Source organism: Siniperca chuatsi, linkage group LG8, assembly GCF_020085105.1.
Source record: "Siniperca chuatsi isolate FFG_IHB_CAS linkage group LG8, ASM2008510v1, whole genome shotgun sequence".
In the NCBI taxonomy this organism is placed as follows: domain Eukaryota; kingdom Metazoa; phylum Chordata; class Actinopteri; order Centrarchiformes; family Sinipercidae; genus Siniperca; species Siniperca chuatsi.
In genome coordinates, this window is record NC_058049.1 from 30,379,550 (window position 1) to 30,395,708 (window position 16,159).

Consider the following 16,159-nt stretch of genomic DNA (forward strand, 5'->3'; position numbering starts at 1 on the left):
GTAGCACACAGGACCGGTTAGCTCACATTTATTGTATAGCTACATTAAAGTGATCCTTAATATTACTTAGAATCACATAATTTAAAAGGTGCAGTTATGTTTAGTGATAGCTACTACGTAGATTTCCACTTACGTAATAATGACAAACTAGCCCAAAATAATTTGGGCTACTTTTTTGTACCATTTGGGCAATTTCCACCAACGAACAGTCAGGCTATATTCCAATAAATCGGCCCCCCCAATCCTCCGGGTAGTGTGATTGAGATTGACAGAGCACCGAGTTCAGTAGGCCAGCTCGATACACTGCGACTGAAAACCAAATGTCATTTCAGTTTATTACAACTAAGTTATTAAACTTTTCTCCTATTCCAGCTATTATTGTGTCATAGCTGTGATAAGAGACTTGCATGTGAAAGCTTACATGAAAACCTTTAACGTTTAATGGAACCTTATCTAAAAGACCTTTATTTTATGACTTCTGTTATAAAGTTTTCATTATTGTAAGTTATCCTCCACATTTCTGTGTCATCGCACCGTAACAAATACTACTCCCATTGGTTAAACAAGGCTTATAGAGAAGGGATCTGAACTGTGATTGGCTCATCCTCCCAAGGTCTGGGTGAAGCCACTAACCAGCTGGAGGGGCGGGTATTGTTAGGATTGTATCTTTATCTGATCCATACTCTTATCGGCCCGGCTCTTTATCAATTCACTTACTGGTTCTTTTTCAATACTAAAGAATTAGGTTTTTTTTTAATTATCATTTTAAAAAAGAATAAATTCAGAACAAGATTAGAATTGATTTATATTTTAAATATAATTAAATATTGTTTCTAGAGCAGCAACAGTTCACAACAGCAAAGTCACTCTATACACTCAATAATATCTCACTGGAAACAAATCTGAAATGTCAGTAAACTAAATAGCCGAATATTCCTGACCTCAAAATAATAAGGGACATTTAGAAAGAATGAAGAACGCAGAAATCAGTCAGCATCAGTCCTTCCTCCCGTCCTCTTTCTCCTCCCTCGGCTGCTGCTGTGATTCACTGCCTGCAGGCACTGCTGGTAGAGGGAGGGGCTGGTTTGGAGGGGGGGCTGCCTTCTCAGCCAGTAGCTAAGTTTACAAGAGTTAGCCAAATTTTATGATTCGTGGCCAACTAAGATAAACAGTTAGGCTACACACAGACAGCTTTCGTTTTAGCTTGTTCGTACCAATTCGCTATTAGCTTAACAAGCGTGCTGTGGTGGTAACAACAACAACTGCAGACAAAGCAGGTGGAAATATCACTTTTCGTACTTGAGTTGTCCTCAACTGGAGTAAAACGTTACCTTCACGTCACCTGGTGTCTCCACCTGTGTGTGTGTGTGTGTGTGTGTGTGTGTGTGTGTACAGCACAGCAGGGGAAGAGGGGCTGACTGACTGGCAGTGAGAGATGCTTTGCTGAAGCAATGACGCAAAACTCAATATTAGAGATCTTTTATCTTATGATGGGACGTGTAAAAATATTTTCACTGGTTCATTATGAAACTGGCGGGCCGCCACAGTCTAGGTAATTAATACATTTAGTGCTGAAAGTCAGTACTAGACTGCTACCTAGCTAGAATGTACAGGACTAGAAGTAAACTATCTAGCGTTAGCTGACAAGGCACGTTAAGTACAGATATAATAATGATGATGATGATAAAAATAATTTAAAAAAAAGACTAATCAGACATACACACTGGTGTTTTTTTCCCCAAACAATTCAGCTTTGCCTAAGTGTACAGATACCAGCTTGTGTTGCACAGGTAACAGTAACAGTTTAATTTTGTAGTTTGGCTAACTCATGAAATGAACTTGAATTGACTACAGCTGATAAAATCTAAAAATGAGAAGCCCACTAACGGCCCTTGATTTTATGCGGATAAAGGAGCAGGAGGACACAATCAATGGGACGTCTTGTGTTTTATTGTGTTGATTTTACAACGACGCATCCTGGATCATATATTGTCATTCTGTCCTATGTGGCAGTGCAAATCTCACTTTACTGTACCTTTTACTGTGTGTTGTGCTGGCCAGGGGAGAAGTTCCGTGAATGTCTGGACAGCTACCTGAGGATGAACTTTAGTAAAGGCTGCCCACCAGTCTTCACTACCCTCAAATCGCTCTACGTCGACCAAGAAAAGGTAAGCAGGGCGGCATTTAAAATGTCTGCTTCCACATTGAAATTCTCCTTATTCCTGGTCTGAAATGAAACAACCATTTAACTCGTTTTCCCCTCGTGCAGGTTACGATCATTGAAGAATTAGTCGTTGGCTATGAAACCTGTTTAAAAAGCTCTCGAATGTTTAGTGAAAATGGTGAGTGTTAATCTTTCTTGAATTTCCTTCTTTTTCCTTGCCATTGGCCTCCATTTATTTGTTTTGATTTAGCTAAATCACACATAAAGGCAGAGGTTTCTGGAGCTGATCTCTGAATCCACACAACCAATGTGATTTATGTAAAATGTGTGTACAGATGATGGGAAGGAGGAGCCCCCGACCACCCTGTTGTGGGTACAGTATTTCCTGGCACAGCATTTTGACTTCATAGACCAGCCCAGCCTCGCCTTGGAGTACATCAACACCGCCATCGACAGCACGCCCACGCTCATCGAGCTCTTCCTCATCAAGGCCAAGATCTACAAGGTTCAGTGTAAACTATACCTCGAGTAAACAGATTTGCATAGTTAGGCATTTTGATTGAAGTTGGGTGATTAGTTTCTTTTGTATCACGAGTGTTTACTCTGTCCCTGCAGCACGCAGGCAACATAAAGGAAGCAGCTCGCTGGATGGACGAGGCTCAGGCCCTGGACACTGCTGACCGCTTCATCAACTCCAAGTGTGCCAAGTACATGCTGAAGGCTGGCCTCATCAAAGAGGCAGAGGAGATGTGCTCCAAGTTCACACGGGTAAGAGACCGAGAGGAAGAGAAGTGTTTTCTGCCAGATAATTTTGATTATATGCATGCATCAGACAGATGAGGATTCTAGTCTGATGGTTATAAATCGTAGTTTCTATTTGTGCCTAAGCTCTTGTGAGATGTTGTTTCATCTGCCTTCTAGTCTAATGTCACATTTCAGTTTGTTAGTTTGTAACCTGCACCACAGCCTCTTATTGTCTACCAGTACTCAACAGCAGAGCTTATTATTACACTGAGTATACATCTTTTGAGGTGGGGTCAATGGGCAAGAAGCACTTATACAAACAGATTCTTTCTTAAAGGGGAACTCCACCAATTTTACACATGAAAGTGTGTTTGCAGGTGTTGGGGCGTTCTACTGCAGATGTGAAAAAGTAGTATAAAGCCTTCAGTGTGTCAGAGCCAGCTGTGTGCAGTCTGATAAATGTCCTCAAGTGATGTCACTCGAGTCGGCGTCGGTCGGTCGGGGCTGAAGGCTACAGGTGTGAAACTGAAACTAATGTGTTGGTGTGGAGTCAGAAAGACGTGAGCTGAGCAGAGCTCTGCAGCTGCTGCTCGTCTCTGCTGCAGGCTGCATTAGCCGCTACTAGCATGACACACCCGAATCTTCTTGCATTGTGGGTAATGTAGGCGCCAGGTTTTGACAAGGAAGAGGACGATGTCGCTGGTTCTGCTGCATTGATTTTGATCTTTCTTCTTTTTTTTTTTACTGTCCATCATAAGTCCGGCAATGTTATAGGAGTGTTCACGTACGAGAGATTGTAAACAAACTTGTGTTCACTAATTTCCTTTTTAACATTTTCAATAAGGCATAAACAAAAGTCACAAAGCCCTTCCAGACGTGTTGTACGAGTCATGTACAGAGAGTTCTCCGCAGGGGAAAAACACTTGTTGGAGTAAAGAATTTAATCTCTAATGCCTTAATCTGAATGAATATTGAGTTTAAATATTTTACACAAATCAACTAAAATATATATAAGATCAAAATAATGTCAAATTCATATTTTGTTCACCTTACTGAAACCGTAAAAGTTTTTTTTGCATGACAACTCGGACAGTTCTTTAGTTGCTGCCTCAGAATCTTTCTGCAGGCCGCTGTCCCGGGGAATGTCCTCCTCCTCCACCCCCCATCTTGCATAAGGCCCAATGTGCCTGAATGCATGAAGACACACCAACCTAGTTTTTCCATGGGCCACCATGACTCCAGCTCACCTCGCTGGCTGCAGTTTCTCTTTGGCTCTACATTGCGATAATGGAAGTGTGTGTGTGTGTGTGTGTGTTCAGGAGGGGACGTCGGCAGTAGAGAACCTGAATGAGATGCAGTGCATGTGGTTCCAGACGGAGTGTGCCTTGGCCTACAAGGCCATGAACAAGTTTGGAGAGGCCCTGAAGAAGTGCCACGAGATCGAGAGGGTAAGCTTCTACGACTATCATCCCCTAAATCTAACCTAATGGTCCTCACCCGCTCCGCCTCACCCATAAATTCCCCTCTCTCACCCACACTGCGCATTCAGTGGCTGAACTGATCAGGGATCAGATAAACGATACAACATCTCGGCGTGCCTTCTGAATGATTTCAGCATTTCAAACTGTCTCAGAAAAATTGAATTGATCAAATTACAGACATTGTGAATCTTGTACAGACCCAAAGTCCAGTCCGGAATGTTCCTTGAATTTGAACGAATTGGGCCTGGAAAGGTCTTGAACACTTGTTGAATGTAATGTTTAAGAAGGTGTGGGAACCATGGTATTAAAAAATACATATGTTACATTTATCTTTACCAAGATAAAATGTGTGAGTTTACTATGATCCAGATTTCAGATCTGTTCTCACTGTCCTCTTATCAGATGCCTTGGACTTCCACACCTACCTGTGTGTCTTCGCGTACCACAGTCATTCTTCTAACACCAGCCGATCTAAACGCAGGCTCATCTGTCTCTTCTTTCTCCCCTTCTCCTCCCCATCAGCATTTTGTGGAGATCACAGACGACCAGTTTGACTTCCACACCTACTGCATGAGGAAGATGACGTTGCGCTCCTATGTGGACCTGCTGAAGCTAGAGGACGTCCTGCGGCAGCATCCGTTCTACTACAAAGCTGCTCGATCCGCCATCCAGATCTACCTGGCCCTGCACGACAAACCTCTGACTGACGACAACAAGGAGAGCCAGGCAGACACCGGTCAGACAGTGTGTGTGTGTCTGTGTTACAGACTGTGCCGTCGTTAGTCAAATAATACCTCTCAAATGAGATTTTAGCTTTTGTATCAAGTAAGTTAAACGTTTAGTATTTAGTTTGTGAAATGGAATTTGTGTCTTTTTTTAGAGCAGCCCAGAGAGTGTCCTGTCGTGACTGCATATTTTAGCTTTTCCCTTATCGGATGTCCTCAGGGACAAACTTGGTGATTGTCATGAGGCGTCTTCATGTCGGCCAGGCATAGTATCGGTGCATGACTTGTAATGTATTTCCCGATTGAACTTCTACCAAATATATGAGAAGTGCAGATATGATACTACACATTCGGGTAGTATATGGTTGTTTTCAATTTTGCTTCAATGTTAACACCTTTGCTTATCCCCATATACAGGGATATGCCTCTGAACCTTTCTCAAATGAACTCCTGTATTTACTTCGTCTTACTATAATACATTCGTTTTATAGTTTTATAGTTTTAAACTCTATTTAAATTGAATTTAACACTCTAAAATGAGCAGAGCTGTCTAGATTCTGCTTTTGTTAGATAGGTGCATTGTGCACAGGTGGTGGCTGCTTCCACCACAGGAACCTTTCCAGAGGCCCAGGACCCACTTTAGATACTTCCTCTGCCATAGTTCCTGGTGCCAAACGTCCCTGCTGGTGGGGGGGTGGGGGGCAGAGTTTGCAGGACTGACACAAAACACAAAATCTGCATCTGCTACAATTTCTAGCCTCATTCACAAAATACGGACGCACTGGTCTCAGTAGTATCAGTATTTGGACGAGAGGTGGACATTTCTTGTAGTGTTTAATAATGTTAAAAACAAGTTATGTGGTCGGCTTCCTGACTAGTCTAAAAAGAGCAAAACAACACTGTATTTGCTAATAGTTTCTTACTGAAGCAGAAATAAATAACCATTAAACACTCAGCAAGTCGTCTACTTGTTGTCAGTCTCCTTTTCCACCTCTGCAGGTCTCCTTTGCTTCCATCCATTCAAACATCAGTCGTGTATCAGAAAATACAGTGAACCGAATGATGATTCTGTGTTGTATGACAGTTGTGTCTCAAACACTGCCATCTTTTTTGTCGTTGAGCATTAATGCCTTTTCAGAAAAGAGTTGAGAGAGAGCAAAAGGGACTTTAGTTTAGTTTGCAAAGCAATACCAGTTTGTTGACAGTACTGTCTTAACAGCATCACTATTATTCATTATTTGAAAAAAAAGTACCATTTACCCTTTTGCTCTCTGCAGAGAATCTGACGGACAAGGAGTTGAAGAAACTGCGGAACAAACAGCGAAGAGCCCAGAAGAAGGCCCAACTAGAAGAGGAGAAGAAGAACGCAGAGAAGGAGAAACAGCTAAAGAACCAGAAGAAGAAGAAGGAGGATGATGACGAGGAGATAGGAGGGCCGAAAGAGGAGCTAATACCAGACAAACTGGCCAAAGTGGGCTCATGTTTACCAGTTCTTTCAGCATGACAGAAGCTTTTGTAGCTGTGCTGTGTGAGCACAGCGTGCCTGATTGGTAGAATTATTACAGATTAATAACGTGACATGGTTAACTTCTTTTACCAGCCGGAGAATCCTCTGGAGGAAGCAGTGAAGTTTCTGATCCCTCTGAAGAACCTGGTCCGCAACAAGATCGAGACTCACCTCCTGGCCTTTGAGATCTACTTCAGGAAAGGTCAGACCGATACTTCCAGCCTGCATTTCCCCACGTTTCACACGCTCCTTTCAATAGTGCCAACTGTTTTTCTTCATTCCTCCAGAAAAGTACCTGTTGATGCTGCAGTCGGTAAAGAGGGCTGTAGCCATCGAGCCTTCCAACCCATGGCTGCACCAGTGTTTAGTGCGCTTCTTCAAAGGAGGTGAGCACAACCCGCACTGAGCTGACGTTTCATAGTGACGTCTGCTGGATATCACCGGGGGAGATGTTTCAAAGTCACACGAAGGGCAGCTGTTCTACATGTAACATCTGAAGCCTTCTACCTGTGTGGTCTAAGTGTGAAACCGCTTGCAGTCAGGATTGTGGTATCATGGGTTAAGTAGACCGAAACCACGAACTGTCCATCTAACTTGGATTCACTAATAATAGATCTTTCTCAGTAGGTTGACATGCCTCAGTTTGGGTTGAGATTTTTAAAGCTTCATATGGTTCTTTTATTGTGTATGTGTGTGTGTGTGTGTGTGTAGTGAGTGAGAGTGCCGACCTGGCGGAGGCAGTCAGGACGGTGTTGAAGCAGGAGATCTCCAGGCTGTTTGGGGAGAGCAACCCTCAGAGCTTCAACAAAAACTTCCTGAGCCAACACTCCAGCTCCGTCCCACACCGGCTGGCTGGTACGCAGCACACACACAGACACGTCTGCCGTTATCTGTCCACCTGCACTCAAAAATGGGTTTGGCTTATTGTTGTTCACTTCACTGTGCAGATTCATGAACGTGGAGTTTTTCACATTCGGTGAGAGGGACTCTGAGTTCTGACAGCCAGAACACACGGATTGATTCAACTCCGACTCGAACTCTTTCTTTCTTTTTTGAAATGTCTTTTTATTGGGATATACCAAGGTCTATACAAACAATGTGATCATTGCAATAAGACTTAAAGGCCTTATCTATCCAAGCCAAACCGTTGAAGCTGAGTAACAATAGATGGGACAGAAGCAAATAAGGACCAATAAAATGAATAAAAAATACAGGGATAGAAAACTAAATTCATAATAGAAAAGAGAGCTATGGCTGTGCTGATTTCTTTCAGCTGCGAGCTGATTACTCTGCTCATTAGTTAATTTGGGTAGGCGAATTGTCTTAAAAGATATCCTCCATTTTCACTTTGTCAATATGAGGTTGGGAATATAAATTCTGCTCAAATCACTCCAAACTACTTTGTATATCTTTTCATTTGTGGTGTATGATGTTAGTCAAAGGGTTTGTAATTTTAGGAATTTAGTTCTCCGCCTGCAGTTTTTTCAGTCTGTAAGCTAACACTGTGCTGGCTTTTCCTCCTCCATAATATTTGTTTTGTAAATATGAACCTGTTTTCCAAGTAGTCTTTGTAACCACCTTGATGTGGTCCTGAGTGTGCACTCTCCACAAACTATTTCTTTGATCCAATTCAAGATTCAGTTTTGAGTAAAGAGGACTGTGGTCTGGCAGGTCCATAATGCCTATGTCACAGTCAGCAACCCTATGTAGGCCAACGATTTATTAAAAAAATGTTTTTAAAAAATGAGTGGGGGTTGGAGAAGTATGTATAGTCCCTTCTTAATGGATTTAATTCTCTCCAAATTATTAAATTAATGCTTATCGGTTTTGGCTGATGAACACAGCTCTTTGTGTGTTCGAGGCGTAGACTGTATAAAAGAAGTGGACGCAGACACCGTGACGTCACTCAGTGTTTGGTGGACTACCATTTAGAAGTCTCGCCTTCGCATTTTGGCCCTCGCCATCTTGGTTTTTTGGAACCAGAAGTGACCATATTTGGACGAGAGGGTGGAGCTAGCTAGCTTGGTTAGCAAGATGCGTCCGTAAATGAGGTTAACTGTGATATTAATTGGGATGCTAATTTTGGCTAGCGAAAAACAGGTTTAAAACAAAATGTACTTTCCAGAAAAAATGAACAGCCGACTCATCACAGTGTCTTTAAGTCCAACCAGTAGGCGATTTGAGGGGGGATCCTTCTTGTTAGCAAAATGACCAAAGTCCGTCCTCCTTGTTAACCTGCTCAAAAGATGCTCTGTGCTTTGTCTCGTAGTGGCGCTTCACATTGCTGCTTTTAATAATCGTCACAATCTCGGAACGCTGTGTTGAAGAAGACTTGAAACTAGCGATTGAGAGCATAAACTCAGTCGCCCCCTGCTGGCCGCTAGAAAGAATGCAGGTTTAAGGCACTTCCGCATTGGCTTCACTTTTCAGACCCGGAGGTTCCCGCTTGGTTTGAGGTCATCACCTCCGATTTTCAGTCCTATTTGCTGTACAAAGGTGCTGAGACGTCTGGTGTAAAAACAGACGTCTATATTTGCCTCTCGGTCGGTCAGTTGTTCTTCGCATCACACAGTCTATGACCATATTGAAAAGCAACGCTGACATCACGCATCATTGCCTCACTCCTGTCTTGACTTCAAAAATGTGGTTGCTGTTACCTACGTGGCATCAAAACTCTTGAAGATCAGGATACTTTCAAATATGAGTTGGAAATTAATTTTGCTGGAGATTAGTATTGCCACTCCCCTCCTATGGCCAGCCGAATATGATGATGAAAATTGGTACTTATAGCCCATTCCTTTTATTTTAGCATGTTCTATATCTGTAAAGCAACTTCAACTTTTTTTGAATTTCTTCTCAGTTTGGATAATATCTTGCTTCTTTTGATTGGATTGAGTAAACCATTCACATTGTAAGTTACAATTTAACTGCATGCAATTTGGCATGAAATAAAAAATCGAAATAAAATATCGATTGTAAACTAAATGCATCAAAGACACCCCAGTGGCTGCAGAGAATGGCAGCAAAAAAATACCCTTGGATGGGCAAGAACATAGTAAAAACAGTGAGACGCTACTGCTCTGCCGCCGCCCTCCACAGCACACAGCAGCGTTATTAAAAAGCACACCATTAATATTATACAAGTTCACAATATAAAGTTTACCCTAAATCACACTGCGTAAACAAAGTGACGTTCCGCATTCTACGACACTCTCCCCCTTTAACAGTTGGCGTCCCAACAAAGTGCTAATAGCCATAGGCCTACCTGTCTGGAGGTCCGCTGGTCTGTGTGCATTTTGAAATGACAATTGCGCGTCTTGATTGAACAGAAAATTGGAATTTGGATTTTATCTACCCAGGTGGGTCTTAATCTGCCTGGGCGGGCTGCCCCAGTAGAGCCTATGTATGGGAAACGATGCATTACTTATAGTCTGTCATCCCAAGACTGAAAATAGTGCTTCCCTTTTTAATAGCGACTCGCCCGCTCTTCTCTCGACTCGCCACTGAGCGGCAAGTCCCAGTACTTTTGCGATCATGTACAGTCACATCAGGTCCTGGTGCCTAAAAGCCTGGAGCCTTTCCTTGTAGTCCCGAATCATACCAGCACTTCTGTCGAACATCTTCTGTCGAACCATACAGAACTGTTCCCTCCTTTTAACACAGTTGTCCCTTCAGCATGTTCTCTTTGCGCAGGCGAAGTCGTGATCGGGATTTACCCTTCTGCCGACTTTTAGCTCTGAGGGATCTTGGTGAGGCATCTGAGGGCGTCTGAGGCATAGCTCAAGAGAAGCAGGGAGCTCCAAATTTTCCCTTAACAGGTGCTCTACATGGGAAACCACTGACAGGGGGTGCTCCTTGGCTCCCTCTTTCCATCAGGGCCCCGAGGCTCCGGAGCAATCTGCCCAAAGAAATGAGGCTGTCTGAGTCGCCGTCTTCTTTTATGTCTCTTCGGAAAGCAGATCCTGATCTTACCTGAGCTGTCTGTCTATTTGATTGGTTTTTAATTTATTATGTCTTATTTTGTTTTTGTCCTTCGTGTATTTCATCATTCACTGTGGTATTTTATTTCTCTCTCTGTGAGCACTTTGTTTTGATAAGTGCACTATAAATAAAGTTTAGGAAGGATGTGTATAACAAGAGGAGATCTCTGGTTCTGCTGCGTTGACTTTGAACCCTGCGACGCTGTTATAGGAGCTCAGTGCAGTGGAGACCTCTTCCAACACTTGCACTGTGTGTATTCAACCCTGTGCTGCTGCTGCCTTAACACGAACATGACAGCATTTAATTCAGACTTGTGCCATGTTGAAAGGGTTTAGAAATGTGGCTTTTCTGTGATAGTGTCTGAAAGGGGCTGTTGTATTGAAACTTGTGTGTCTCTCTGGTATTCCCAGCTGCTAAGATGATGGTCTACCTGGAGCCCTCCTCTGATAAGATGGCCTGTGAGATAGCTATGGCCCTGGATGAGTCACTGTCTGGAAGAAGCATCCAGGTCTGTGGTGATTTACCAACAACTACAGTACCAGACATCACACACCTGCTGTCTCTGGTTTACAACATGGCCACGATAATTCACATAAACTAACTGTGTGTGTGTGTGTGTGTGTTGCAGATCTGTACTGAGGTGCTGGAGGCTTTGCGTGATGGGCAGCTGGGCGAGGGCCAGCAGAAGGCTGCTGAGGCTTACCGAGCCGCCTGCCATAAGATCTACCCCTACAGCCTGGCCTTCATGCCTCCTGGTTACCAAGACAACAGCACCACAATCAGTGCCAACGGCGACTTTTCGGCAGGAGAGCACGACGACATGGCAAACGAAATGTGAGCTCTGACGAGGAGGATGAGGAGGTGCGATATGCCGCCAGACGCCTTAGTCCGCCAACACACCCGTTTCCCCACCCCCCCTCCAGTCCCTGGGCTATGGCTGCTGTGAGTCGCCCCCACATTGCACTGATCTGGTTGGACTGAGCGCCACAGGAGAGACAGGAAAAGGAGCTGGCACACGGAGGAACACGATGCCCATTTAACTTTTTTAAACAATAAAAAGGCCCTGTCCACAGTTGTTCTGTAACTGAAAAAACAGATAAATACAGTATGGGGAGGCAAAAGAGGATTCTGGGAAAAGCGGACATTGGCTGGCTAAGATGGCTTCTGTAAACACAGTCTTGGTTTTCTATAAACTCCTGTGTTTTCACGCCATGTCCTTCTTGAAGGTGCATCTGCTTCTCACGTTTTTAAAAGTAATTTATATATTACAAACTGACAAATGGATTAATAAAACAATGTTTGCAAAACCAAACAGTACCATTGTGATAGTGGTGGTGATGTTGAGGGAGTGTTGTTGTTCAGAATGTGAACTGCAGTTTACCAAAACCAAACGAGCAGGAAAACAGGGAAACTGCCGATGTTCGGGGAAGTCGTCGTAACCAGCAGTTCTCTCCTCTACCACATGAGGGCGCTGCCTGCGCCCAACATGAAATGGAAGAGGAGGATGAAGGGACATGCAGGACAGGACTGAAAGAGCTGCAGATGCCAGAGCTGTGCTTTGTGTGACACACAAATGTCCAAGACTTCATACCGATCCCTTCGTTTGTCTGCACGTCTTCAGTTCCTGGTGGGGAAAGGCTGCGAGGTGTCTGAAGAGCGTCAACCTGCTCCTATATATCAGCATCAAGGAGTTCTGAATAACACTGGTTTCCGAAGGCAGTTGTTTGAATTGTTTGAGATCCATATAGAGCAAGCTAGATTTAATAAAATCTTTGGTGCTGAGCGTGCAAAAAAAGAATTTACACTGACGACGTATTCACACTCATTCTACATGATGCTGCCTGTCAGAGAACTGCTCTGCTGCGTCGTCATCTAGAGTTCTGGGCAGAGATCGGGAAGCGGTCTTCCAGACGGACCGGCACAGGCTGGGTTGGGGTTTGTCTGTGTCCAGAAGCTCCACCTGTCTGCTCTGTTCTCAGAGCTGACAAAGGTGTGGTGATGAACTCTCTTTAGGACCACCTCCACCACTTGAAACTAACAGCATACAGAAGCTACGCACACATGCTAATTACAGAATATAAAGGCATTCATAATAAATGCACACATACAGTATCCTGACTATGATTCTTCATGATGTTAGTGTCCCCTCATCTTTCCTCTAACTCCACTGTCAGGCCACATTTTCCACTCGACCAAGCCTTCGTTCCATGGCAAGAAATCTGAGAAACTGCTGGTCGGACTGCTTTGCCTTTGTCTCGGATATTCAGGGTCGCCAGCGTATGAACCATATTGTCGCTGTTAATCCTGCCGGCTGAAACGCCCTCTTGTACACATGAAATAACGGAGGAAAGGAACGTTTCCGGAGGGGCGGCCCGGTAGCTCACCTTACCGCAGTGGCTCGGGTTCGAATCCATCCCAGGATCCATCCCTGCATGTCACCCCCCCTCTCGCTCCCCCTCCGCCTTTCCTATCCCTCTGCAGCTGTCACTGTCAAATAAAAATGGCCAAAAACATCATCTTAAAAAGAGCGCACTCCTCCTGTTCAGATCTTACTGACGCCATGGCCTGTCCTGTAAAGTGTTAAATGATGACACTCACACCAAAAACGTCAGTGCATGCTATTACGCTTCATTACATCAGTGTGACTTGAATCAAGTCTGCTTCAGTGTCTGTACATTCAGCACATGCTTGAGTGTTTCCAGTGTCATTTGTCACGCGTTGAGCAGAACAAATGAAAATCCACTCGCCTTCATAGTTTTGAGAAGAAGGCAGAAATCTCAGATTTCCCGAGATTACAGAAGGGGTAAGTGAGAAAATAAACTTTTGTTATTTGAACCGATCAAAGTTCATCATTCTCTCGACCCTTACTGTTCGACTGTCACAGAGCCCTTCGTTGGTAACATCTTCAGAGGGAGTGTGTCTTCGGTCCAGTGTGTGAGAGTGTGTGTTAGTGTCAGGATCAGAGAATGACAGCTTTCCTCTGTTCCAGTCCAGCTGCACTGTGAACTTCAGCTGCACTGGATCATTAAAAAACTCTCCATAATGCAGAGTTGATGCTCCCCTCCTGTGGGCAGACGCTTCCCGGTTTGTGTTCTGTCCAACCTCAGCATCCCAGCTCAGGGTTTGGGTCCAGGATCACAGGAGTGTAGGAGACCATGTCCATCTTGTTCCAGATGTTGAAGGTCAGCTTGCCCAGGTGTTTGGCCTGGTCTGTCAGAGCTCCGGAGAGCAGCTGTGGATCATCCAGCAGGGGGCGCTGCTGGACTCTCTCCACTGCAGCCGTGTAGTTGAGCAACAATGAGACGTCTTCAGCTCTCAGCCACTCCTCTGTGGCTCTCACTGTGAGAGCCTCCATCTTGTTCTTCATCAGCACCTGACTCTTCAGCTCCTCTTCCTCCTCCTCAAACTGCTCCTTAATCTGCCTCTCTGTGTCGGACCCTGTGCAGCTTCGGCGCTGGGTCTGAATGTGTGGCTGGCTGCTGCTGATCCAGACTGCAGAGAGCCGCGCAGCCTGACGAAGCTCTCGGATCTCTCTCGCAGGTTATTTAATGCGGCTCAATGTTTGAAGGTCTTCTCTTACAGAAGCTGTGGCTACATGACGGGATGTTTGAAGATACTTACTTGGTAAACTTACTTTCTAAAACTCCGTGCAGTGTCTGCAGTCAGGAACGGGCTGAAGAGGCAGTATTCCAGTTTTCTGCCGTCTTCCTTCAGTGGAAGCTGTTGCTTTTATTTCACAGCCAATCGTATCGTGTGTCTGCTCGGGAAGAAAGAGAGGCAGTGTTTCCTGGTCTGTGTTTAGTCAGGTACAGGGTGGGGCTTTGTTAAGCCTACAGTAAAACACATTCAGGTCTCAGTAAGTTGTTGGGGGGGAGGCTCTGACCGCAGCTTTGTCCCGCCTCTGGTGGCCTCCTCGGCCTGAGAAAGCTACCTGAGTTTAACTGTAAATCATGTCTTGTTATTGTTAAAGAAAAAAAAAAAACTTGGTCCTTCACCCTCCGCGGGTGGTCTCATCCTTCGAGCTCGGGTCCTCTACCAGAGGCCTGGGAGCTTGAGGGTTCTGCGCAGTATCTTTGCTGTTCCTAGTACTGCACTCTTCTGGACCGAGATGTCTGGTGTTCTTCCAGGGATCTGCTGTAGCCACTCCTCCAGTTTGGGGGTCACTGCCCCGAGTGCTCCGATGACCACGGGCACCACTGTCGCCTTCACCTTCCAGGCCTTCTCCAGCTCTTCTCTGAGCTTCTTGGTGGAAGCTGATAGACTAACAGCCTGAACCCACACATCCATCCAAGGCCTTGTCACTGACGACTTACTTTGACCTCAGCTTACAGGTCCAAGTCCTTGTGAGTTCATGTCATGACACCAACCTCTGCTTCAACATCAGTGAAACTAAAGAGAGGATGGTGGACTAGAGGAGGGCGACCCTACACCCATACACATCTGCAGTTGAAAAGGGTCAGCAGTTTCACACCATGGATGTATCACAGGAAGCGGTTACCAGACTCCAGCACGGCGCCCACTCACCAGGCACATATGCCAAAAAGGTTTTTCCACTTCACTTTCACATTGTGCGTCCCACTGCTCTCGCTGGCCCTGCCCGCTCGGTCCATCCTGGTGATTCGAACGTCCTGCCAACGCCTCTTCTTTTTCAGAGGACTTAAGAAGTTCGACATGGACCCGGCAATACCCACAAATGTTTACAGATGCACCATTGAGACAATTCTGAAAAGTTGCACCACCGTATTGTTCGAGAGCTACTCTGCTCACAACTGCAAGACTCTTCAGAGAGCGGCAGTATCTGCAGAGCATATTGGGGGGGGGTCAGTGGGCTTCCAGCCATTGAGCACACGTTGTCTGAGCAAAGCACTGATTATAATCAAGGACTCTTCCAACGCAGCACACAAACTCTTCACGCCGCTGCCCTCTGGCGGACGGTACCAGGGGATCCAAGCACGGACCTGCGCTCAGACCCACGAGTGACGCCGTGGCAGTGAGCGCGGTTGCCAACGCACAGGGCTACCGCAAAACAATGCCGGACCGCAACACGACATTTCCTGGCAGGGCACAGGGTCAAGTACGTGCAAGCGCACATTTCTGTTAGATTACTTTGAAACGGGAACGCTGTATTTCTACTCTTCACCTCACAGTGGTGATGATGAAAGAAAATATTTGTAGTCGTGATAACCTTCCAGAGTTGTAAGATTTACAGACTGCTGTGATAAGCCTTCACACTCCTGGATCTATTACTCAGACTGGACTTCCTGGATTGTATTTCATGTCTCACTGGTACCTGAAGCAATACGGCCCCTCCGATGCGACTCTGTTTTTAATGCAGGGCTGGTTTTGGTCTGAAGACAGTTTGTACCTCCATTCCATCAAGCTTCTTAACACTTAGTACTGGTCTGTCATTTAGTACTTTAATGCTGTTATACGTCACCATGTGCCATTATGCCAACATACAATTTGTAATAAGTGTTACTGTAACTGCGCTACTGATGTCATATGTATTTTAAAGGGCGGGGTCCGGACTCTAAACATGATCAACTCTGGCACCGTG

General features: G+C 45.0%; 1 protein-coding gene across 3 annotated transcripts in view; it reads left to right on the plus strand.

Annotated features, from left to right (window-relative positions):
- The window catches only part of naa15a (N-alpha-acetyltransferase 15, NatA auxiliary subunit a), a 28,817-nt gene extending 16,903 nt beyond the window's left edge, over positions 1-11,914 (plus strand). For 2 of the 3 annotated variants that reach the window (XM_044205782.1, XM_044205783.1), the window contains exons 9-20: positions 2,062-2,168; positions 2,270-2,342; positions 2,500-2,669; positions 2,780-2,932; positions 4,228-4,356; positions 4,912-5,125; positions 6,392-6,585; positions 6,715-6,823; positions 6,909-7,007; positions 7,333-7,476; positions 11,013-11,110; positions 11,231-11,914. In XM_044205782.1, coding sequence (XP_044061717.1) covers positions 2,062-2,168; positions 2,270-2,342; positions 2,500-2,669; positions 2,780-2,932; positions 4,228-4,356; positions 4,912-5,125; positions 6,392-6,585; positions 6,715-6,823; positions 6,909-7,007; positions 7,333-7,476; positions 11,013-11,110; positions 11,231-11,440 — 1,700 coding nt within the window. In that variant the 3' untranslated portion in view covers positions 11,441-11,914. Of the gene's footprint in view, positions 1-2,044; positions 2,169-2,269; positions 2,343-2,499; positions 2,670-2,779; positions 2,933-4,227; positions 4,357-4,911; positions 5,126-6,391; positions 6,586-6,714; positions 6,824-6,908; positions 7,008-7,332; positions 7,477-11,012; positions 11,111-11,230 lie in introns of those variants that run through there. The other variant, XR_006378958.1, reaches the window with a different exon arrangement.
- The last annotated feature ends 4,245 nt before the right edge of the window (positions 11,915-16,159 follow it).